This window comes from Schistocerca americana, chromosome 2 (assembly GCF_021461395.2).
Source record: "Schistocerca americana isolate TAMUIC-IGC-003095 chromosome 2, iqSchAmer2.1, whole genome shotgun sequence".
Taxonomy (NCBI): domain Eukaryota; kingdom Metazoa; phylum Arthropoda; class Insecta; order Orthoptera; family Acrididae; genus Schistocerca; species Schistocerca americana.
In genome coordinates this window covers 760,510,090-760,535,227 of record NC_060120.1, presented here as the reverse complement: position 1 = coordinate 760,535,227, position 25,138 = coordinate 760,510,090, and the positions used below count along the sequence as shown (strand labels likewise).

Genomic DNA, 25,138 nt, shown 5'->3' with positions numbered 1-25,138 from the left:
AAATGTTAGAGGTAATATTCAATGCATATGCAACATTCAGATGTTAATTGACTATTTTAATACACATCACAGCTTACCTTAAAAGTAGTTGTTTTTCCTGCACCATTAAGACCAAGCAAACCGAAACATTCACCAGGTTGTACACCAAATGATAATTGATTAACAGCAGTAGTATTTCCTCTATACACCTGCAAGTGAAAATTATGCTTCTTTAACTATGACATAAGAAACAATAATTACTTGCTCTTCGAATAAAACTGAGATGCATTTGTGTGCCACAAATTTTGCATCATACCAAGTAATACGGATTTCAGTTTGTCAGGGAGAGAGAGAGTGTTGGAAGATGGTGAGAGAGAAAGATGCCAGAGAACAGGAAACAGTAATAGATGATAAGGAAACTGGTGGAATGTGTGTACTTCACACCAAGCTATCTGCTATTTACTAAATTTAACATAAACTCCAGATCCAGATTAGCGCATTATGCAAAGATGTAACAGACATGCTGTATAACCAGATGACCTGTAATGCACAAGACGTTGGAGTCATTCACAGCCTTTATCTATATAGAGGTTCCATTTGCAGAAAATTAAGGTGGTATAAGCAGATAAATATTGTTGGGAAAATGTATGGCAGGTTGAGATCCACTGGAAGAATCTCAACTCAAGGAAGCCTGATACATCCATGAAAGAGATTGTTGTAGCCCTATAGAGGGACTGTGCAAAATTAAATATCACACGCATCCACGGCTGGCTTAAAGAGGCTGCCTCGCATTGGCACAATTGGCACAGCAAGCACTCTGGAACACATTACTGTTATACTGTGCATTAATGTAACCCCTGATTTAGTGTGTTGTACTTATTACAACTTCATTCAGTTTGTCTGTATTTTCCTTTATGTGGAAGCAAATTATAAGTTGGTTGGTGGGAATTTGAATATTGTGTTTCTGCTTCTTCTTCTTCTTGGTGCCATACACTTGTAGTGCATCGGCTGCTAACAGGCGGCATTCCCTTGCTTCTTGAACCAGCTCTTCAAAGTTTTTGATGCCAGTCCATGTCTTGATATTCTGTGACCATGATTGCTTCCTTCTACCTGGTGGGCACTTTCCTTCTATACTGCCTTCTAGAATTAATTGCAGAAGTTCATATTTCTTTCCTCTCATAATGTGCCTCAGGTACAAAGTCTTCTTTTAATTGTCCCCATTAGTTCTCTATCCACCCCGGCTCTACATAGCACTTCAGCATTGCTCACTTTCTCAATCCATGGTATTTTTAGTAATCGGCACAAGAACCACATTTCTGTTGTTTGTAATCTCTTTACAGAAGCTGCTTTAATTGACCGAGTTTCCACTCCATAGAGTAGAGCGGGGATAACATAGCACTGTATCACCCTTATTCTCAGTTGGAGCAGCATGTCTGTGTATATCAGCACATTTCGTAGCTTTCGGAATGTTTCTTTGGCAGTCCCACATAATCTTAATTTCCTCATCATAATCAAGCTATGAATTTATCACAGATCCAAGATATTTAAATTTGGTTACTTTCTCGATTTTACTACCATTAATGACTAGGGACTTGTTTTGACCAGGAGTTCTTTCAATTGACATCCATTTAGTTTTCTTGGCATTTATTCTGACTCCAAAATGATAACCAGCATTATCTATTTCTGTAAGTATTTTCTGTAGCTCGGCTATGGATGGCACAAACAAAGTTGTATCATCGGCATACTGTAAGTTCGAGATCTTCACTATATTAACTTTTATACCAATGTATCTAGGGAAACAGGAAATCAGATAGAAGCTTGTTGTGAGGTAGCTGCCATTGCCTCTCCTCGTCAGATAGTACTGATTAGCTCATTGGGGGCAGATGACATTGTGGCTGTGCAATCATGGTCTCCACATCACTTGGGGCAGTGCCATGCTACACAAAAACAGCTCTCTCACAACAGCTCTCATGTGCTCCTCCCCCATTGCGCCCTCATTGCCTTGTTCAACAAGAACAGGCCAAGCCCCCAAAGCACTGAGTGACTTGCAACTTTTGTAATCCGTGAGCAGCTCTCAGTCTCATTCACTATATATTAACGTGGATGTGAACAGTGTTTTCCAAGTGATTGTAGCCCCAAAAAAACTTTATATTGAAGTGTTTGTTATGGGCAAGATGTTACAAATGCAAGTAGACACAGGTGCAGCAGTGACTTCGTGAAATTCTCAAACCTATGTGGATCTCAGATAACTGGCTTTATCCCCTCTCTCTTGTTGTTGGTGAGTTACAACAACAAATATCCATACTGGGACAGTTTTCTATTCCCATCTTGTGTAAAGCAGTTATTCAGCTTTTGACCTTTCTAGTGGAATAAGATGCTGATATTGAAAACTTACTTGGGTTAGACGTCTTCAAAATTTTTGGATTCTCTATTTCTGATGAAGAGCATCTGGTATCAGATAAGTTCTTTACCAACAACTGACTGTGCTATGCTCAGAATTCTCCTCACTGTTTTTGAAAGGTTTAGGGTGTGCTACTGATTTCAAGGCTCACATCACAAAGAAACTGACGGCGTGCCCCCATTTTTTTCATGCCCACCAAATGCCCATTGCTTTACGGGAACAATTGAAAGTGGAATTTGATCAACTTACAACTTTGGGTGTTGTAATCCATGTCTCGTCTAGAGAATGGTCCACTCCATTGATAATTGTCGCAAAACCTAACAACCACCTTCGGCTCAGTGCTGATTTTAAAAAATAGTCTGTAAATTCACTGCCTGTTATTGATATCTATCCCTTACCCCATCAGGATGAACTCTTAGCTCAGCTTACTGGGGGTCAATACTGTTCCCAAACAGACTTGTCTGAAATATAGTTGCAGCTGCCTCTGGACGATGATTCCAAATGTATCTTTGAAGTGAATACTCACTTCCGGTTATAACAGAGTTTGTGCCTCTGCTATTTTCCAAACATCTTTGGTGCAACTCAGCCTCTGTGCTGGGGTGCATTAACTACCTGGATGATATTGTGGTCTCCAGTTCCTCTACAGATGAACACTTATGCAGCCTTGTTCACAGTGCTGCAGGCCACTGAGTTGAAATATAAGTTAGACAAATTGCAATTTTTTCAGTTATCTATCATCTTCATCATCATCATTCATCCCCATTACGGTCGGAGGAAGGCGATGGCAAACCACCTCCAATAGGACTTTGCCTAGTAAAGCGGTGCGAGTCTCCCGCAATGTCCCCTACACTCCTCGGACCTCATCATCATCATCATCATCATCATCATCATCATCATCATCCATCATCTGCCTCAGTTTTGTAGTCATGCATGCTTGCATCAAGCCTTTATGCCAGCATGTCAATGGCATTGCAGCTTTTCTGCATTCTACCAATGTCAAAGGGTTGCAGGCTTTTCTTGGAAAGATTTCGTACTGCCATAAGTAAAGGTGTTAATTTGCACTGGTCGCCCACCTGCAACCATGATTTTACCCTGTTGAAGTCAAAATTACACTCAACACCTTGCTTAGCTACCTCCCACCCAGGTCAACAACTTGTTTTGGCCACAGACACCACACAATATGGCCCTGGGGTCATTCTTGTGCACAACTATGCGGATGGTTCCAAACGTCCTATGCATATGCTTCCAAATCCCTGAATCAAACACAACAGCACTACTCCTAGACAGAAAAAGAAGCCCTTTCTAAAAATTTCATGTTTTCCTCTGCGTACTGAATTTCATTTGATTACTGATCATAAACCTCTGGTTTTACTTTTCCATCATTTGTTGTCTCTTCTGGACAAAGCAGCCCATTGCCTGCAATACTGAGATGTGTTTTTGTCAAGCTATACCTATGGATGCATTTATGCCCCACAGCACAATATCAGTTGCTGATTGGCCTTGATCCTGCATTTAATCAGAATGAACTGTCACATTTCCATTTAGATGTTGAAGCCCAAAACACTGTATGATTTCAGTGGCTGTTGTGGCCAATCCTGTCTTATGTCAGGTTGTTTGATTTGTCCACCACAGCTGGCCAGATAAATCACCGGGTTGAGTGTGGGGTACTTGGCAGCGGCTAATGAAGAGTCAGCAGATAGGGTTGTGATCCCATGCGCAATGTGGCGGGACATCATACGTCTTCTCCACCTGGACCATTGGGGTGTTTCTCGTACAAGTTTGCTGACCATGTCATCACGTGTTTTGGCTGGGTATTGACAGTGAAATCACAAGTGTTGTGTCAGCCTATCTCTATTAACCCTTGTGGCCCACCCCCAGCACCCCTGTGAACATATTTGTGCTGATTTTGTGCATCCCTTCCTTAACTGTTATTGGCGCCTTAACTGTTATTTGTGTGTTGTAGTTGATGCTTTCTCAAAATTTCCTTATGTGGTTCATTGTTCTTCCACATCCATGATGGCTACAGCCACGGTCTTCACAAAGATTTTTTTCCTTGGAAGGATTACCATACATTTTTGTGGTGGACGACAGCCTGCAACTTGTGTCTCAAGATTTTGAAGCATTTTGTACAAAGAGTGGCATTTGGCATGTTACAGCTCTTCCATTTCACCTTCAGCCAAATGGTGAGTTGGACTGCATGGTTCATACTTTCAAAACTCAGATGAAAAAATATGTCATGCAATCTTCTCCCAAAGAAGCCCTCGATAGGTTCTTGAGCTCCTATAGGTTAACTCTAGTTGGCGACCACAGCCTGACAGAGCTGCTTCTTCGTCACCAGGCCCCCCCAGCCATCCTCTGGCACCTACCCCACTGCAGTTCCATCTGGGCTCCACTGACTGGGAATGTGGGTTTGGCTGGCACCTTAAGTGGATAGTGGCAGTCGTCCATCACTGCAGCATACGCAGCCTGTGTTTTGTGTGCACCTCAATGGGTCGGTGTCCTGACACTACGGCCAGCTCTGCCTACACATGACTAACCAAGAACTGGAGATCCACCACACCACAGCCACCTCCACCATCCATGCCAGCCACTGTGGAGTGATCCAGGCTCCCTCTGGCTCCCGTGGTGTCTTTTTTATGGGTGCCACTACCACTAGAGGGAATAGTTAGTGCCAACCCACCTCCATCTCCGTGGCCGCTGTTGCCACTGCTGCTGCTGCTGCTGCTGTCTCTGTCTTCTCTTCTGCCTACGTTGCCGAGTGCCTGCCCAGAGGTGGACATGGATACAGCTCCTCCATCACTACTGCTTCTTTATGGTCTCTGGCAGGGGAATGGGAACTGCACCTGTCCATGGCTGCACCATTTCAGACCGTATTCTTCTTTGACAGCATGACACCTGCTTCAGCAGTCGTCCCCTTCCAATGAAGATGCGGACATCTCCAAGGTGAACAGTTTTCCCCAAGGGGGAACATTGCTTTTAATTCTCACCATACTTCTAGAACTGTGGGAGCTATCAGTTTAGGTATCAGTTTAAAGAGAACATTGCTTTTATTTCAATGTACCCCAAAACCCAAGTAGTTTTGAGACTGGGCAAATCAAAAATAGAGAAAAGATAAGATGGTGGTTTTAATACATTAGATGTATTACAGAGACCTTCATCCCCTCCCTGCTTAAGTACAATGCACAGCAGGTTCATGTAATCAGGTGAAACTAACAGAAGAATCCTTCTTTGGGATGTTGTCCAACTCGCACTTGATATTGGTTTCAAAATTGGTTATGTCATCCAAACAGTGGTCTTTTTTGCAGTTATCTGCACTTTGTCATTTTGTGGTAGGTTTGTATCGATAACACTGAGTCTCATTAACCCTGAAGATTTTTTCCATAAGAGAATTGTCTGCATTTTGCATTTCAGTCAAGTCACAGGAGGCATCCACCCGTTGTTTTTGTTCAGGAGTCAAGGGGTGCACGAAAAACTTTGCACACACTTTTCTCTTGTTCAAAATGTTCTGGAGAACATGTTGTACACTTGATTCAGAGATGATGTGATACTGAGATTTGTGACACAAAAACACTGACACATCATGGCTGTGTGGCAACTACTTAACACAGCTTGCTCATAAGTTACCAGTAGAATATGTACAGCTGTTGATTACTGTTGTTAGTTCAAGCTGCTACCTTAGTTACTGCACTGACATCGCTTATACACTAGGAATAAAATCATTCTCAGAACTTTTCATCACACACACACACACACACACACACACACACACACACACACACACACACACACACGCAAAATCCATGCTCGTAGTAGTAGTAGTCTTGTTGCTACTGTGACCACCGATGTTTGGGTGTCTGCCACACCAATCCTCCATTGGTAAGTGGTTGCCTTTCCCTTGTTTTACGTATGTTTCCATCCAGAAATTTTCATTATTGTTATCCTTTACAATCTAAAGTACTCTCACTAGAAAATACAGATTCTCCAGACCTAAATGAGTGAAAAGTACTAAAATGATCAACTAACTGATTATGTGACAATTCTCCTTTCTTGCACAGAATGGAGAAAAGTGCAGTGCCTGTATAAATTGACTGAGTGAAGAGCAGAAGTAATTATCCAGTGTCTGAGGGTGTCAATTTAGCCCCACATTATGCAATAGCACTAATGAATAAAACGTTCTCGGTTTTCAAGCCGTCTATTCGAATTGCAAAACTTAAAATGTGTTTTCGGGGAAAATGAATACAGCAAAAGAAACATCGGAAACGCTTTCAAGGGCCGCCGACGAAAGACACCTGGTGAATCAGTAGAAGAGGCCAAACGGACTGCATTTCTGCCATAATGTGGAGCAACTAACAGCAAGTTAGGATGTCTGCTGCAGAAACATGGGCTAAGACCAGGGTTCCAGACCGCACCTAAGTTACGAGATATGTTGCACCGTGTTAAAGACGACATTGCTCTTCCAGTGTCCGGTGTACCCTGTGAATGTGGCAGCATGTATATCAGACAAACAATTTGCACAGTTGCACTGCGTAGTACTGAGCACATGCACCATATAAAACAAAGGGAGCTTGACAAGTCAGCCATAGCGGAGCATTGCCTAGAAAATGGACATAAAATACAGTTCGAAAATACCAAAGTGTTCGCTTGGACATAAAATACAGTTCGAAAATACAACAGTGTTGGCTCACGCATCTACGTATTGGGACTCCATTATAAAGGAAGCGGCCGAGATTTGTTTAAACAACAACAATTTCAACAGAGACTGGGGATATACACTCAGCAGGGCAAGGGGGTGGGCGTTGGACATCGAAAGAAAGCAAAGACAGATGCACGATGCAGGAGTGGCAGTTTCAAACGCGGCGCCACCAGTGCTGCCATGGGCGATAGCTCCACCAGCTGATGATGTCATCATGCCTCTATAAGTGAGAAACTGTAGCAAACCTGGCAGTCAGTGAACTCCTGACGACGATGGCAGAGATGGTTATCGAAAGCTGGAGGATTTTATTCGAATTGACGCGGCTTGAAAACCGAGAACGTTTTATTCATGAATGCTGCTGCGAAAGACTCCGAGAACACATGCAATAGCACTATTCTACACTGTAGTGGCCACAGTGTTATGACTGCTACACTGACGCTTAAGGCTGCAGTATGATCCCTTCTGCCTCCAAAGTGGAATGTGTGAGGAGCTGTGGGGTAGGATCACAAGCGCTGCGTAAATGCAGAGTCGAGACCACTTACTAACAACAACATTCTTTATTAATCAATGTTTACATAGAAGACGTTGATGACTGTGGCCCTGGCGCTGGCCACTGCTAGTGGACAACGACCAAATACACAAGGCAGTGGGATACTGTGGTACCGTAACAGTGGCTGGCAGTGACAGTGGCCTTGTTGACAACTTAAAGTGACAGCTCCACAGTACAACATTCTGTTTTTGAGCTGAAAACACTGCACGCAGACCAAAGTGTCTGGTGGGGGCACACAGATGTTCTGACTCGAACCCAGAACTCATGGAGGCTGGTACGTCAGGTGATGAGACACAATGGGTGGCCCTGCTGCAGCGGAGACAATTAAATGTCATCGGGGCTAGCTGTCATCTTGTAGACCAGTGGCTGTACCTAGTTAATGATGGTGCTCAGAGAGGCTGTATGTTCTGAGCCACACATTCGAACAATGACTGATTCAGAGGCTGTGCTGGTCAAACGCACGGCAAATGGAATGCTGCTAATAGCTAAGCTGGGAGTATATATACTCACTCCAGTTGAGGTTTTTATGATGAGCTAGTTTCCCTTCAAAGAGCTGGCTGCAGAAATGCAGCATTGTGCTACATTATAGTGCACCACTGACCATAGGATGTTGCAAAGTGCCACAGCCTGCCATACCACTTGGCTGGTTGTGATGGCCTGCCTGAGGCCAAGACCAAAACATGTCCTCCTCCTTGGGAGACTTTAGTCTTCCAAACTCCAGCGTGTTGCTGATCCTGCGAAATACTTAAACAACATGGTACTACTAGTTTACATTTTCCCCTGCACCTATAGAGCATTCCCTCTCACACCACTATTTACTCTTCATAAATTGTCTGTTATTCTTCCCTACGCATTCCATCACATTGTGTGTTATGAGAGGTAAATCCACAATGTTCTGTCCCTTTGTTCAAATCTTGTGGTTGATCCACTGGGTTGGTAGATGGTGGGCTTGGAGATTGGTGGGGTCGTTGGTCATAGGCCACACAAGTGATGACCAGGATTAAGAAAGTTTCCAAGGATGAAATTCCCACTAATGTGACTTGGCACAGATAACCTCTGTGGTATTGTTGAATATGCTGGAACAACTGTTCTATGCTAATGTGGCCATTCTGTGTTGCTAATAGTTTGCTGAGGGAACTGGGCATGTTCGTTTATCGAGCGTATTAATCAAGCATGATTTTACCCATTCTACCAGCAATGAAAAATAAATAATAGCTTTTCATCCATTTAGCTAGGTAAAAAATGCACACCATACTTGATTGTTCTAGTCCCTTGCAGTGCCATCTACTGTCATGGAAATGATGTGTGCTCATCAATAACTATGCTTTTTCCCTGTAGATGGCCTCAGTGGTTCTATGTAGTTCGCTGAAGGAGTAGATTAACAGATTATGTCGTAACTGTTTTTCCATTTTCTAATGGCTAACATGTTGTTATCAGTATCATCTTACTCGATATATAGCGGCCTTTATATTTTTTGGGCAAACTTACGTAGCTAATTGTTGTTTCAACGAATATTTTAGGCCTTGGAATATAAGTTCTGCTGTATTGAGCAGATGATCTGTGATCACAAGATTTTTCATATTTTTTCACATAAGAACAATATAATACAATATGTTGTGTTGTTCTCTTCCTGATGATTATTTATGTCACCTTACATTGAGTGACTATTTATTCTACACTACTGGCCATTAAAATTGTTACACCACGAAGATGATGTGCTACAGACGCTAAATTTAACCGACATGAAGAAGATGCTGTGATATGCAAATGATTAGCTTTCCAGAGCATTCACACAAGGTTGGCGCCAGTGGTGACACCTACAACGTGCTGACATGACGAAAGTTTCCAACCGATTTCTCATACACAAACAGCAGTTGACTGGCGTTGCCTGGTGAAATGTTGTTGTGATGCCTCATGTAAGGAGGAGAAATGCGTACCATCACGTTTCCGACTTTGATAAAGGTCGGATTGTAGCCAATCGCGATTGTGGTTTATTGTATCGCGACATTGCTGCTCGCGTTGGTTGAGATCCAATGACTGTTAGCAGAATATGGAATTGGTGGGTTCAGGAGGGTAATACGGAACGCCGTGCTGGATCCCAACGGCCTCATATCACTAGCAGTCGAGATGACAGGCATCTTATCCACATGGCTCTAACAGATCATGCAGCCATGTTTAGTCAACACATGGGGACGTTTGCAAGACAACAACCATGTGCACGAACAGTTCGATGACGTTTGCAGCAGCATGGACTATCAGCTCGGAGGCCATGGCTGCGGTTACCCTTTACGCTGCATCACAGCCTGCGATGGTGCACTCAACGACAAACCTGGGTGCACAAATGGCAAAACGGCATTTTTTTTTGGATGGCTTCAGGTTCTGTTTACAGCATCATGATGGTCGCATCCATGTTAGGTGACATTGTGGTGAACGCACATTGGAAGCATGTATTCGTCATCACCATACTGGCGTTTCACCTGGCGTGATGGTATGGAGTGCCACTGGTTACACATCTCGGCCACCTCTTGTTCGCATTGACGGCACTTTGAACAGTGGACGTTACATTTCAGATGTGTTATGATCTGTGGCTCTACCCTTCATTCGATCCCTGCTAAACCCTACATTTCAGCAGGATAATGCACGACCGCACGTTGCAGGTCCTGTACGGGCCTTTCTGGATACAGAAAATGTTTGACTGCTGCCCTGGTCAGCGCATTCTCCAGATCTCTCACCAATTGAAAACATCTGGTCAGTGGTGGCTGAGTAACTGCCTCATCACAATACGTCAGTCACTACTCTTGACGAACTGTGGTATCGTGTTGAAGCTGCATGGGCAGCTGTACCTGTACACGCCATCCAAGCGCTGTTTGACTCAATGCCCAGACGTATCAAGGCCATTATTACGGCCAGACATGATTGTTCTGGATACTGATTTCTCAGGAGCTATGCACCCAAATTGCGTGAAAATGTAATCACACGTCAGTTCTAGTACAATATATTTGTCCAATGAATACCCGTTTATCATCTGCATTTCTTCTTGGTGTAGCAATTTTAATGGTCAGTAGTGTACAATTTTAACTTTTGGTTTTATAAATGGTTTTGTATCTCCTTATATGTATTAACTTTTAAAGAAAATATGTATTTTGTGACAGCTGATGCAACTGCCAATTTTCGCACCTAAACTGAGCCATTTATATTCAAAAATGTGGTTGTCAAATGGTAAGTGGTTTTTGGTGTTTAGAGTTGGTTTTACATATTTTGAGCGGGCTGCTTGTGTTGTTTTGTGATTGACTTTTGAGCACCTATTTTATCACCGGTGGTTGGCAGTGACATGGAAATCCTTGTATTGTTTACCACCATACTCAAGAGAAATACAAGAGCGCATAGTACATTTGTTTATGAGGCTATAGTTCGCATAGTAGATTTAAAGTTGTTATCCACATATGGTTTTTTATACGAGCAACACTTTGTTAACCATATTATTTAAGTAATACGATTGTTTATCTTGTACTGTAAGTTTTCCTGACTGTCAAGTTTGGATTTGTGCATTCAGTAATGTAGTGTCATCTATTGGAAGTAATATAAACATGCCTTTTGATGCACTTGTAGTTCGTATGTAGAATGGCAGATGGCCATTGATACCACTACTCGGTTTCGTTATTATCACAAATAACTTTCTTTTTCTAAATCTGTGTGAATGGAATCGTATTTTAGTGAGTTTTCTGTTCTTACAATTTTGATGATCGTAGTTTTGACGTATATATTTAATTTGTTACTGTCATCTAACAAACAATGTTTCGGACATTTTCACTTGGTGTGATTATCTAAATTGGTATTATCAATTACCTTCACTGCGTAATTTTTTGTAATGTGACATATTCCCTATTGTTTGTATTTCACATTACTTTTGTATTTTACATAGAGGGCACTTACTGCAAGGTGGTGCCATCTCATGTTGTCTTGTTGTAGTGTTGACCTATGATGTGTCACTTCATAATATAAATCCGCCAAGGACAGTACTTCTACTTATAGCATGTATTGGTTAGAAAAATGGTATGTTATGACTTTGAATTTTAATTTTCAGACATCTGTATATGTTGTAATTTATGTAACTATGTTTTATTGTCAATTTTTTCACTTGTTAAAGCAGTTGTTGTTTATGCCCTGTCTCATGTATTTGTTTTAACACCGATGATGACTGATGTCAGTTGAAACTGATTTGCAATAAGATAAATAAATTACGTTTCCACTACTGGTTGCTACATTCTTTATAATTTGATGTGACTGTGTCGAGCACAACACTACTGACACTGCGACTGAACATTACAGGTTTGTTTTTCCCACTCATCCACATTAACTAACTTTTTTTTCTACATTTAGAGTCGTCATTCGTCACATCAACTAGAAATTTTGTTCAAGCCGTCTTGTATTCTCCTACAGTCACTCAACTTTGACACCTTATTGTATGTCGCAGCATCATTAGCAAGCAACCAAAGCTTGCTGCCCACCCTGCCTGCCAAGTCATTTATGTAAGTAGAGAATAATAGTGGTCCTATCACAATTCCCTGGAGCACCCCCAATGATACCCTTGTCTCTGATGAACACTTGCCATCGAGGACATCATACTGGGTTCTATAACTTCAGAAGTCTTTGAGTCACTCACATAACTGTGATCCTATTCCATATGCTCGTACCTTCTTTAACAGCCTTCAATGGGACACTATGTCAAACGCTTTCCAGAAATCCAGAAATACGGAATGTGCTTCTGGCATTTCATCCATAGTTCATGGTATATCATGTGAGAAAAGGGCAAACTTAGTTTTGTATGAGTGATGCTTTGTAAAACCATGCTGATTCAATCACATAAGCTTCTTAGTCTCAAGAAAATTTATTATATTTAAACACGGAATACATTCAACGGCTCTGCACCAACCCAGTGTTAAGGATGCTGGTCTGTAATTTTGCAGGCACGTTCTTTTACCCTTTTTATACACAGGAGTCACCTGCACTTTTTTCCAGGCACTTGAGACTTTGCCCTGGGTGATTCACGATAAATGCAAGCTAAGTAAGGGTCCAATGCCTTAGAGAACAATTTGAAAACTGGGATTCCATCCAGACTTATTTCTTTTCAACACTTTCAGTTGTTCCTCTATGCCAGGAATGCTTATTACTATGTCTTTCATACGGGAATCTGTTCAATGCTCAAATGACATTATGTTTATATGTTTCTCCTGCATGAATGATTTCTTGAACATGAAATTTAAAACTTCAGCTTTCGTTTCACTGTCTTCAACTGCTACACCAGACTGGTCAACAAGTGACTGGATGGAAGCCTTAGACCCAATTACCAATTTTACATAGGACCAAAATCTTCTTGGGTTCTCTGCCAGGTCTTTTGCAAAGATATGACAGTTGCAGTAGTATGCACTGTGCATAGTTCATCTTTTGTGCATTCTCTTTTGAACCTAGAGTGCAACAGCTTCTGCTTCCTCAGCATTTTCCAAATCTCATTATTAAACCATGGTGGATCTTTTGTGTCCCTAATCCACTTATTAGGCACATGATTCTCCAGACCAAGAATTACAATCTATGTCATCATACTGAAACTAAGTGATGTCAATTCACTGTCTAAGTGAGATGCTAAAAACTGCTTAGCTGCTCTTTTCAACAGATTTATTAACTTTCATAACAATAGTTACTATAAGGACATCATGATCACTAATTCCTATTTCTATACTGACGTTGTCTATCAGATCTGATCTATTTGTAGCTACAAGGTCGAAGATACTTCCATTGCGTGTGGGTTGCCAAACTAGCTCTCAAGACAGTTTTCAGAAAACATGTTCAAAAGTACTTGACTTTAGTGTGTGTCTTTACCCCCTGCACTGAATCCATAGACATCCCAGTCTATACTCGGTAGGTTAAAGACGCCTCCAACTAGTAATATTTGATCTGAGTAGTTGCGTGCTACTGATAACAGACGTTCTTTGAATAACTCTAGGACTGTCACAGCAGAATCAGGTGGCCAGAGAAAAATACAACATTTAGCTGGGTTTCACCCAGACACGTTATACGTGACCAGATAACTTCACTGTCACACTAAATTTCGACATCAGTAGAGACGATTTTATGTCAACTGCAAAGAACACTTCTCCTCCTATGGTCTCCAATCTGTCTTTCCAATATACATTCCATGACTTGCTACATATCTCAGAGCTTTCCAGTTTGGGGTCAGCTAGCTTTTGGTCCCGAGAGTAATCTGAGCGCGAGAACTTTCCTGGAGGGCAGTAAATTCAAGAACTTTGTTATGAGTACTTCAACAATTTACTGATGATATTTTGACAGTCAAAGTGTCTTTATTTTGAATGTTGTCTGCCTTCTCTTGCTTGTCGACTGGCAAGTGTTCATCAGAGTACCCCAAACTACTGCCTAGCTAAAAAAAAAACCTCATGTGCATTCCAGCAGTACTCTGCTACCCGAGTAGCTGTCCCCTTTAGGTAGTGCACCCTTAATCTGTTAAGGGGAGTCTACAAACCCACAAACTGATAACACGAGTCTAGAAGCTGCACCCAAGACCGTCACAGAGTCAATGAATCCTTTGGTTGAGACCCTCCACTCAGCTGCAAATTGTGAGTTCTGCTTGCACCCAATGTTTGAGGCTGCAGCCTTCACTAACGCTGCAGCCTTCACCAACGCTGCAGCCTTCAACGCTTCTGCCGGCCACCTGTATAAACTGAGGATGGCCACAGAACTCATGCAAAAGGAGTTGTTGGTGCTGATGTGTGCCAGAACTTGCAAACAACTGCACCCTGCATACTTGATAACAGCAGGCAAGGTCGCCTCCACATTTAGCACGAGACCCCCCTGGCACACAAGCAGAGTGCACATAGGCTTTCTTTCCAGCCCTGAGTGGTATCTCCTCCTCAATGAGGCTGTAGAAGCTCAGCTACACATTCGAATGATGACTAATGTGTGGCGCTATTGGAATGTTGCTACTGGCTGAGCTGGGAATATACGTACTTGCTCCAGTCGAAGCTAGGCTAACAACATGTAGATGGCTGCAGAAACTGTGTTAGGCCACTGCTGGCCTTAGAATATTGTTCTGCAGAATGCTAAGCCACTATTACAGCATTACTTATCTCAGGTGACTGGCCTGCATGCTCCTTGGCCGGCTCTGATGATTTACTTAAGCTGATGTCATGACAACTGCCTCACTAACACACTGCCAACTTAATGGTGAGTGTTAATTGTATAAAAGCAGAGAGCTAGGCAAGAGAGCCCAATGTCATAAAAGGACACTTGCCACAATACACCAGCACAGCACTACGCCATGACACCCACTGGGCACTGCCACCAGCCTGCCAGTCAGTCAGTGACTTGATAGTTATTGAAACCAGGGACACTTCGGAACATGGTGACATGACATTTCTAGCATTAACACTAAAACAAACCCACTTTGCTGTATATAAATTGTTGTGGACTGACAAGACAGCCAGTCCACAGTGACGGGTAACCGAAAGGCAAGCGTTTAACTCACGCAGGCTGGCATGAGGTCTGAAACAGGATACGTAATGAATGCTATAAAGAAAAGTACGTAGCTGCTGGAATACTTAACTTTAATCCTCAATTGGTGAACATTGGTCTTGTTACTGTACATGCTTCATTAGATACATAGCAAAGGATAAATGGCGCCTTGCTAGGTCGTAGTAATTGACTTAGCTGAAGGCTATGCTAACTATCGTCTCGGCAAATGAGAGCGTAATTCTCAGTGAACCTTTCCTAGCAACGTCGGCTGTACAACTGGGGCGAGTGCTAGTAAGTCTCTCCAGACCTGCCGTGTGGCGGCGCTCGGTCTGCAATCACTGATAGTGGCGACACGCGGGTCCGTCGTATACTAGCGGACTGCGGCCGATTTAAAAGGCTACCACCTAGCAAGTGTGGTGTCTGGCGGTGACACCACATAAATACTGGCCATCTGGCCAAGTAGGTCATTGAATCAGCAAGTAATTGAGTTGATGTTTTCAAAGTGTCAGCTTGGACCATGCGGTCACTACCACACCATTGTCGTCATAACACAAAACCTGCCAAGAGGTCCAGCCACAGCATTGATGAGCCTGGGGTTGAGCGGAGACCACTATAGTTACTGAGCAACTGTCTGCCAAAGCCAGATGCCACCAGCTAGACACTAGACCAGGGAGACCAGCGTTTGCTCGCCAGACTTTAAGCTCCCATCAGCGTCATTGTCTGGCTCCAATTGCCACCCCATCCCACAATCGGCCTAGCTGTGCAAGTCTGTTACGTCAGCTCCCAACACAGCTCAGTCACCAGTCGAGAATGCTTACTACGCAAGGTCACACCGTGCCTGGCTTGTGTTTGGCATAGCAGGTGCAGTGGTCTTCACAACAATGCTTCGCTGCTGAGGTCTGTGAGTTAGTGCCCACCTTCAGTGTCCATCACATGTAGCCATAAGTTACTAATACAAACTACTGAAAAGTAATAAAGGGACTTTACTGTCTTCGAGTGGATTTGATTCACTCTGACCCACCTCCACTAGAGAACACCCACATCCTCTAGGATAGTTTGGATGCTTTAAATTGTAGAGAATAGAGCCATACACTGATGTATCAAAAAGTTATGCAGTTTCATCTGCTACTACTTTGCTACAACATAACTGCTGCCATTCAGTAACAGATAACACTTGTTCTCACAGAGCCTACAATAACCAGTTTACATCATTTCATAGCCTATAAACAAGTAGAATTTGTTGTATGTTGAAAATATTAGGGATGTGTATTCTTTGTCACCAAACACCATACAGACACCAAAAGGTAGTACAAGAATGACAGTATTAAATTTGGGAAGACATTAATTATAATATAGTATCAACCTCTATGTACTTGTATATGGAATGTATCCATTAACTGTGATGTATTTATCTAGAACATTACCTGGGTATATTATGCAGAACTGAAGAATCATTAATACAGGATCTTCAATTAAATTTATTTGTACACTCTAAGCCAAGAACAAATAACACATCACAAATGAATTACCCAAAGGGATGGAAAGCGCTATATGTGATATACATTTACAGACAAACAAATGGTAATAATTTGAGAAATATTGGATTCAAGAGAACAAATTTCACAAACTGAGCAAAACAATAATGCATTAGTCCACCTCTGGACCTTGGCATGGATTGTTCGCTGAAGAGTCCTGCTTCAAATTGAGTCCCCATGACGAGTGAAGGTGTGTCTGGAGATGCCCCAGACAGCGATGGGATACCAATCTCATTGTCACCCAATGTATGACCAGACATCCGGGAGTGATGGTATGGGGTGCATTTCATTTTCTATCACGTCTCTTTGGTTGTCATCTACAGTATCCTTACAGCACAGTGGTATGTCAATGATATTCTACGCCTGGTTTTGTTGCCCTTCATGGCAAGCCATCCAGGGCTTTCATTTCAGCAAGATAATGTCCACCCACACACAAGAGTTTCTACTGCTTGTCTTCATGCTTGTCAAACGCCACCTGGGCCAGCAAAATAGCCAGATCTCTCCCAATTGAGAATGTTTGGAGCATTATGAGTATGACGCTCCAATCATTTCGTGACTTTGACAGTGTAACACACCCACTGTACAGCGTCTGGCACGATCCTGCTCAGTAGGACATCCAACAACTCTATCAATCAATGCCACACCAAATAATTACTTGCATATATAAGGACCACAGATGGACCAACAAATTATAGACTTGCTCAATTTGTGAAGCTCGTTCTCTTGAATAAATCATTCAGTTTTTTTCTGAAATTGTTATCATTTTTTGTCTGTAAATGTACATCACATCTACCAATATCTGTCTCATTCAGATAATTCTGTCATGGCTTTTCCCACTACTTCTTCATTCTTTTCAATCTAAACTTTTTTCTTAATCCACAATCATTCTTCTCATTGTTTGTTTGTTGATCTTGATTTGGAGCCCCCCATTTGTCTGTCTTTCATTTTGTGTGATTTGTAATCTAATTTGTTATTTCCTCATATCTTTCCTTGATTTCAAAGTGTCATCTAATGTTGATCTTATTGTTCTACAATTTGCCTATTCTCCGGATGATTCTGTTTTCTGGTGTAAGAGCAGACTTTTTGCTGCTGAAATTTTGCATTACCAAAAAAGCCTGGTTAACTTATTCCGTGTCATATACAAGCATAAAATACACTTGACAAATTCGAAAGCAGGATTCATTCAAATCTCCCCAGAAGTTTGGAAGCTTATCTTTCCTAAGCTCATTGTTCCTAAACTGATTCCCATCTGCAAACTGTTTCTGTTTCTTATATCACACAAAATTGCTAATGAAATTAGATTGTACTTCAGTTTATAGCACTTACCTTTGAAACATCACGCAACAGTAAAATATCATTTCTAGTATTGCCCTTAGAAATTCTGGATTGCTCTTCAGCAACATCGTCATCTCCCTTCCTCTTGCCAGTTGGCTCTGGAAATTCCTGAAATAATGAACAATTTACTAATTGGTTCTTATTAATATCAATAGTTCACTCTGCATCAATGTCTGCACCACAATGAACCATCCTGCAAATTAAAACTGTGTGCATAACTAGGATTTGAACTGCACTGCACCACCTCATATACATCATGGAACTCAAAAATCTAGGATTTAATTCTGGTCAGGCACATAGCTTTTATCTGTCAGATGTTTATATTTCTTATTATTTTGTTGCTTATTTACTATTTGTTTCTTGAAGAAACAAACAAATTAAAAATAGCATTATTTGAAAGTTTTAGAGCAGTAACTGGATATTCAAGTTCAGGCCATAAAAAATATTTAAATTCTAGAACTCCATTACATATAAATGCCACTTTTAACAAAACATGCAAGTGTGAATGGCTATTAGAGGAGGGGGGAAGGATGAATTTAAATCTGTAACCCATATAACTTAAACCAGCAAACCACATAAGCTAATTTCTGCATAAATCAATTTATTTTCACTAATAAACACTTGCTCTTACATGCTGTTTTCCCTTCCACTAGCAAAGCTTTCAGATTCTAGACATAGGTAAAGACTCCAACAAAAGTTTTGTTAATTTAAGTAGTCCCTCCCCACTTACACTTTCTCTCTCCACAATTTTCCTTTTATTTCTTTATTTTCAGTTAACATTTTCTCTCTGTTCATCTATCTGTTTATGATTCAGATTTAAACTTATTTTGCCCCCTTCTTCTGCTCTCAATTACACCTGCCACCATCCACCATCATGACATTTGACATCTACTGCTGAGTATTGGCCTCCTTCACACACATCCAGACATCACGTCTTCAGCTATACACACACACTTCATTCCCGAATGTGTTCAAATGTCATCTATTTACCTTTCATTTCTGCATATGTTGGAAGCTTAGTTTTGTAAACACTATACAGTTTACTAAAAGCATTCCATGCCATTTTTACTCTTGTGTTTATTTCTACAGCAGCTGTCTACAACTGTCATAAACAGGAAAACTTATCAAATGGTACTGGGTGTTCATTGTAAATTTGCACTATTCCCTTGTCACCAAATTTATGGGCAATTATTTAGTCTTGTTATAACTGATTTTCACACCTGCTTTCAAATTTACTCTACTAAGTTCTTCCAATGTTGAAGCTTCTGTTCATTAGTGGCAAACAGTATAATGTCATCATCAAAGCAAATAAGTAGGATTCTCAGCCACTTATGTAGTAGCTCACTGAAACAGGGCATTTTTCCAGACAGACTGAAAATACACTATTGTTCAGCCATTGCATAAAAAAGGGGATACGTCTGATGCTAACAACTACTGCCCACTCTTACTTCCGACAGCTTTATCTAAAATTCTTGAAAAAGTAATGTATTCAAGATTAGCATCACATATTTATAAAAATGAAATACTAACAAAATGTCAATTTGGTTTTCAGAAAGGCTTTTCAACAGAAAATGCTTTCACTGATCAAATAATAAATGCATTGAATAACTGAACATCACCCACTGGGATATTTTCTGATCTCTCAAAGGCTTTTGATTGTGTGAATCATGAAATTCTTCTAAATAAGCTAAAAATCGTGGTATGAGAGGAACAGTGGACAAATGTTTTAATTCATACTTAACTGGAAGAATGCAGAAGGTTGAAATTAACAGTACACATAGTCTGCAAAAGTCAGCAGAGTCTTCTAACTGGGGAGGTATCAAGAATGGTGTCCCACAGGGTTCAGTCTTTGGTCCCTTATTGTTCTTAATATATATTAACGACTTGCCACTATATATCTGTGAAGATGCAAAGTTAGTTCTTTTTCATGATGATACAAGTATAGTAATCACACCCAAGAAGCAAGAATCAGCTGAGGAAATATAAATAATGTCTTTCAGAAAATTATTAAGTGGTTCTCTGAAATGGACTCTCACTAAATTTTGAGAAAACACAGTTTATACAATTCTGTACAGTAAATGCCATAAGACCATTGATAAATATAGACTATAACCAGAAGTCTGTTGCTAATGCAGAATACTCCAAATTTCTGGGTGAGTGCATTGACGAGAAATTGAATTGGAAGAAACACATTGATGATATGCTGAAACGGTTAGGTTCAACTACTTATGCTATTAGGGTTATTGTAAATTTTGGTGATAAATATATCAGTAAATTAGCCTACACTGCCTATTTTAATTCACTGCTTTCACATGGCATCATATTTTGGGGCAATTCGTCATTAAGAGAGAAAGTATTCATTGCACAAAAGCATGTAGAAGGAATAATAGCTGTAGTCCACCCAAGGTCACCTTGCAGACATTTATTTAAGGAACTTGGGAAATTCACAGTACCTTCATGATACATATATTCACTTACGAAATTTGTCATTGATAACCCATCCCAATTCAAAAACAACAGCGAAGTGATAGTTACTACACTAGAAGAAAGGATAGACTTCACTATTCTGGATTAAATCTCACTTTGGCACAGAAAGGGGTGAATTATGCTGCCACAAAAATCTTTGGTCATTTGCCAAATAATATTAAAGGTCTGACAAATAGCCAACCAAAATTCAAAAGGAAATTAGGAGAATTTCTGAATGATAACTCCTACTCAATAAATGAGTTCTTACATATGACTGTAAAAAAATAAATAACTAAATAAATAAAAAGAAAAAGAAACTAATTAACTATTTTGCGTAAAGAAAAATTATGTTAAAGTGACACTTTCCGCATCATTATGAAATGTTGTATTCATGATCTATGGAACAAGGATTAATGTTTGTATGTAAGGTGATTCAGATACATTTCATAGACATATTCCTTCTTCAGAAGCCCAGTTTAAAGATCTGAACACTACTTCTAGGACTGCTAACAATAGTTTAACTGATGTGTAATCTCTTTGTGTGACTACTCGTTTAATTTTGAATTACTCATATTGTGATTAAGTCTAACAGAAGCTGCAGTACTGGCACTAATTCTTCAGTATAGCAATATATTTAGACTCTGTGCCCTGCTTCTAAAGGGCTGTTAGAACAGATTTCATTAAAACTAACTCAAAGTCATTCTCAAAAGCTCTGATTAGCACACACAGGGTCAAGTCATAATCATTTCCCAGGTGTAAAATTTTGCTCATGACTTGCAAATAGTGTATTTGGCTGTAACTACTTTAAAAGTAGCATGTTCCTTTGCCTGACTGAAATCAAATTTTCCTATGCATCTAATGATAATTTTAGGGAATAACTTGTACAGTATACAGAATAGGTCCCCGGTTTTCTCTTTTCTTTTCTTTTCTTTTCTTGCAAAATAGACCCACTGTAGCATTGTGATCCTTCTGGCCTTCTCAGCAAAATGATGGTTTACAAGTTTTTGGGGTTGTAGCCATGCTGTCATTTTGGTTTCAACTACTTCCCTAGCTGACAGGTACTGAGCATAAATTTTGATGCTCAGTGTTGTCTCCTCATTGTTAGCTACTGTGACAATTACCTTCTCAAACGTTGGAATGTGATGTCCATAAAACATAAATTCCTCATTTGTCTTCTGAGTTCCTATTATTATTCTCTTAAAATTTCTATCTTGTCTTTAGTAGTTGCCTTACTCATCCCCCCCCCCCCCTCCCCCAACATCTTTTGCTGTTTAAATGATTTTTTATGTATGTATGTATTCTTTGTTGCTAGATTCAAGGATTGCTTTGAATTATGTGCTACTAATTTCCAGCAGTTCAGTATTAGTAAGCTGGAAATTTGATAATACACTGCCTGTCAAAATAAGTGAAGCATCTAGAAGATATAGTCAGATGGCAATGTAACACACAATTGATGAGTATGCACAGGATTTGACTTTTAATTCTCTGTGACAGGCAGAACAACCACCAGCGTGTATTAGTCTTGATCATGTTTAATGCTGTTACCAAGCCTGGCAGGGTACGTAGGACAGAGGGGAGGGGGCTGGGGGAGGCAAACTGTGTCAGATGGTGAATGATAATTGTTAAGGACACGGAGGATGTGACAGCTGTCCAATGTTGGACTGAACGGGAGTGCAAACGCAGGTGTATTCAGTGTTAAGGTTCTGTTCAACCACGTCTGACTCCCACAAGGCATGATTGCCATATTGTGCACCAAGCACATCATAATCCCTTCAGATCATGCCTGCCATCTCGGATCAAGTACAGGACTCCCTGCAAAATTCTGTGCCAACCCACACCATTGGTTGGAGATTAGCACCAGCCAGAAGAGGGAATTACCTTTCCATGCAAGGGCTGACATTAACATCACAACACAAATGGTTGCATTTGGAGTGCTGAAGAATGGGGTCACATACTGTTCAGCAATGATTAGCACTTCTGTACTAGTTCTCGTGACCATTGTCAGCGAGTATGATGTTGACTGAGGAAGAGGATCCATTCTTCTAGTGTTTTGAAGAGGCACATTGATGTTACTCCTAGTGTCACAGCAGGGGGAGCATTGGGTACAACTTCAGGCCATGGCTGACAGTGATTGAGAGAACTCTTATGCCACAATGGTAGACATGGACATCCTGAACCCTCATGTGCCATCTCTCATGCAATGGTATCTGGCACCATTTTTCAGCTGGACAATGCTCATTCACACTCAGCATATGTGTCTATGAACTGTCTACATGATGTTGAGATACTCCTGTGGCAAGCAAGAATGCCAGATCTGTCCCCAGTAGAAACAATGTCAATTCTATCTCAGAGCCAGTCTTCGGGATATCACCAGTTATCAACTGAGCACTCTCTCTCTCTCTCTCTCTCTCTCTCTCTCTCTCTCTCTCTCTCTCTCTCTCTCTCACACACACACATGCATGCACGCTTGCTCATGTACATGCATTTGCTCTTGTTCTTGTGAACTCTGAAGTATAGACTCATTTTCTGTCTTCTGTAGTTTCAAACATCCTACTTTGTATTTTAATAAATCTCTGTTCTTAATGTGATGTCTGGTAGGATATTTCTGTATGGCACCATAAGAAGGAAATTACCTTATTATATAACTTGTTTGAATGCCCTGGAGAAAGCTTTGAGATTACCTGGAAAAGATATAAGAACTTTAGCCAATACACCAATCAAAGAAATTAGAAAAGGACATGCAAATATCCCACATTTTTAGTTATTGTGACATCTATCTTTCAGCAACAACATATGAATTTAATCAATAAGGATAAGAGCCATATACTAAAATCGACCAAATAGAATGCACATTAAGTGAAAAAAAACTGAATGAGGTATGACCTAAGGAAATTAAGATGATGTGACTCAAATAAAATACTATTTATAGAACTTACATTTCTTACTGATCTCAACACTTTGTATTTGTATTCAATTAGCAGCGTTGCTAAGAAAAATAGTATTCCTTCCATAAATAAGCAAAAGAAATTTCTTCCTAAGAAATCCCATGAGAACACATTCAACTGCGTACTGATACCTGAAAATAATTAACAGTCCTATCAGAAAACGAACAGAAATTCCAAGAAGTAAATAATAAACAAAGATAAGGTAATCAGTTGTCTGTAACTGATTGATGTATGATGCTTAGTAATATGTAACAGTGTGGGGAGATAGCAGCTTCCATTCCACCTTTCATTTTGATATTTAATTACATTCACTAAAGCACACAAATACAGGAGGCTGCAGAAACACTGGCTCAGTTTGAGTGATGTGGCTGGGCAATGGGGTGTAGGAAATGCATTTGACAACTAGAAGGGCTTAAGGCTTACGGGGAAAGGAGGGAATGAGGAGGTAATATGAAGCATGACTCAAATGGAACCAGGTGTCTCTCAGTAACATTGTCAAAATGAGACTGAAGAGAATGACAAGGTGACATCACAAAACTGAGCAACAAAGAAAGAAATGGAGGGGGCGATAGGGGGGATGCAAGTACAATGTTTAGGCAGGGTAGATTTGTGGAAAATAACTTTTATGGTATTCCCATGCTGTATCCATTAATGGAACTCTATACAGTGGATCTTGCTCTTCAGAATTATATTACACTGTGATTATACCAATCTACTTTCTCCAGACACAGCTCCCTTTAGTGATCTTTCCACTAGACAATCATCTTAGTGTAGTGCTTGCTCTTTGAATTCATATAATTTGTTCAGTACTGTCATTTGTGTGAACATACACTGGTGGTGAAGACTCAAGTAATCTGAATGCGAAATACAGAGAAACAGAGCACAGTCAGGAATAATCCACTACAGTAACAGCAGCAACTTGTACTACAATTATGACTCCAGGAGCATCAAGACAAATGTTATCAGCAAATGGTGCTACTGAACTGGATCATGCAGCAACACTGATTACAATAAGCAGCACCGTAGATGGCTCTACCCACACCTTTGTCCACATTAAACCCATCAATTACCAATAGTACCTGTTTTTTGACAGCTGTAATCCCTTACACTCAAAAAAATCTCTCCCATAGAGCCTGGCCTCCTAAGGTCTGTGTATCTGGAGTGACAAGAACTCTATTGCCCAATATGCTGGGGGTCTCACCAAGCACTTCACAGACAGGCACTACCCCCAGACCTAATCCACAAACAGATATCCCATACCATTTCCTCCCACACACTCAATACTCCCAACAGCCCCAAGAACCAGCTATGGAGGAGTGGCCCCTTCATCACCCAATTCACCCCTGACTGGATCAATTGAACCAAGTCCTTTGCCATGGCTTTGATTACCTTTCATCATGCCCTGATATGAGGTACATCCTATCCAAGATCCTTCCTGCCCCTGCTAAAGTGGTATTCCATTGCCCATCCAACCTCCACAACATCCTAGGCCATCCTTAAGCCACTCCCAACCCCGACTCCTTGCCACAGGAATCATATCACAGTGGAAAATCCTGGTGCAAGACCTGCCCAATCTATCCACCCAACATTTCCTGTTTCAGTCCCATCACAGGCTTACGCTATGTCATCAGATGCCGGGCTACCTATGAGAACAGGCATGTCATATACCAGCTCTGCTGCAATCGTTGCACAGTTGTTTGTATTTGTATG

General features: G+C 40.9%; 1 protein-coding gene across 3 annotated transcripts in view; it reads right to left on the bottom strand.

Annotated features, from left to right (window-relative positions):
* The window catches only part of LOC124595045 (ATP-binding cassette sub-family A member 7-like), a 610,990-nt gene that overhangs the window by 61,007 nt on the left and 524,845 nt on the right, over positions 1 to 25,138 (bottom strand). For 2 of the 3 annotated variants that reach the window (XR_006978174.1, XM_047133608.1), the window contains exons 39-42: positions 23,420 to 23,559; positions 23,117 to 23,164; positions 18,009 to 18,125; positions 78 to 188 (exon numbers count right to left, since the gene is read on the bottom strand). Coding sequence is in view for 1 of the 3 variants with exons in the window: in XM_047133608.1 (XP_046989564.1) it covers positions 78 to 188; positions 18,009 to 18,125; positions 23,117 to 23,164; positions 23,420 to 23,559 (416 nt within the window). In the remaining 2 variants the exon portion in view is untranslated. The remainder of the gene's footprint in view (positions 1 to 77; positions 189 to 18,008; positions 18,126 to 23,116; positions 23,165 to 23,419; positions 23,560 to 25,138) is intronic. The other variant, XR_006978175.1, reaches the window with a different exon arrangement.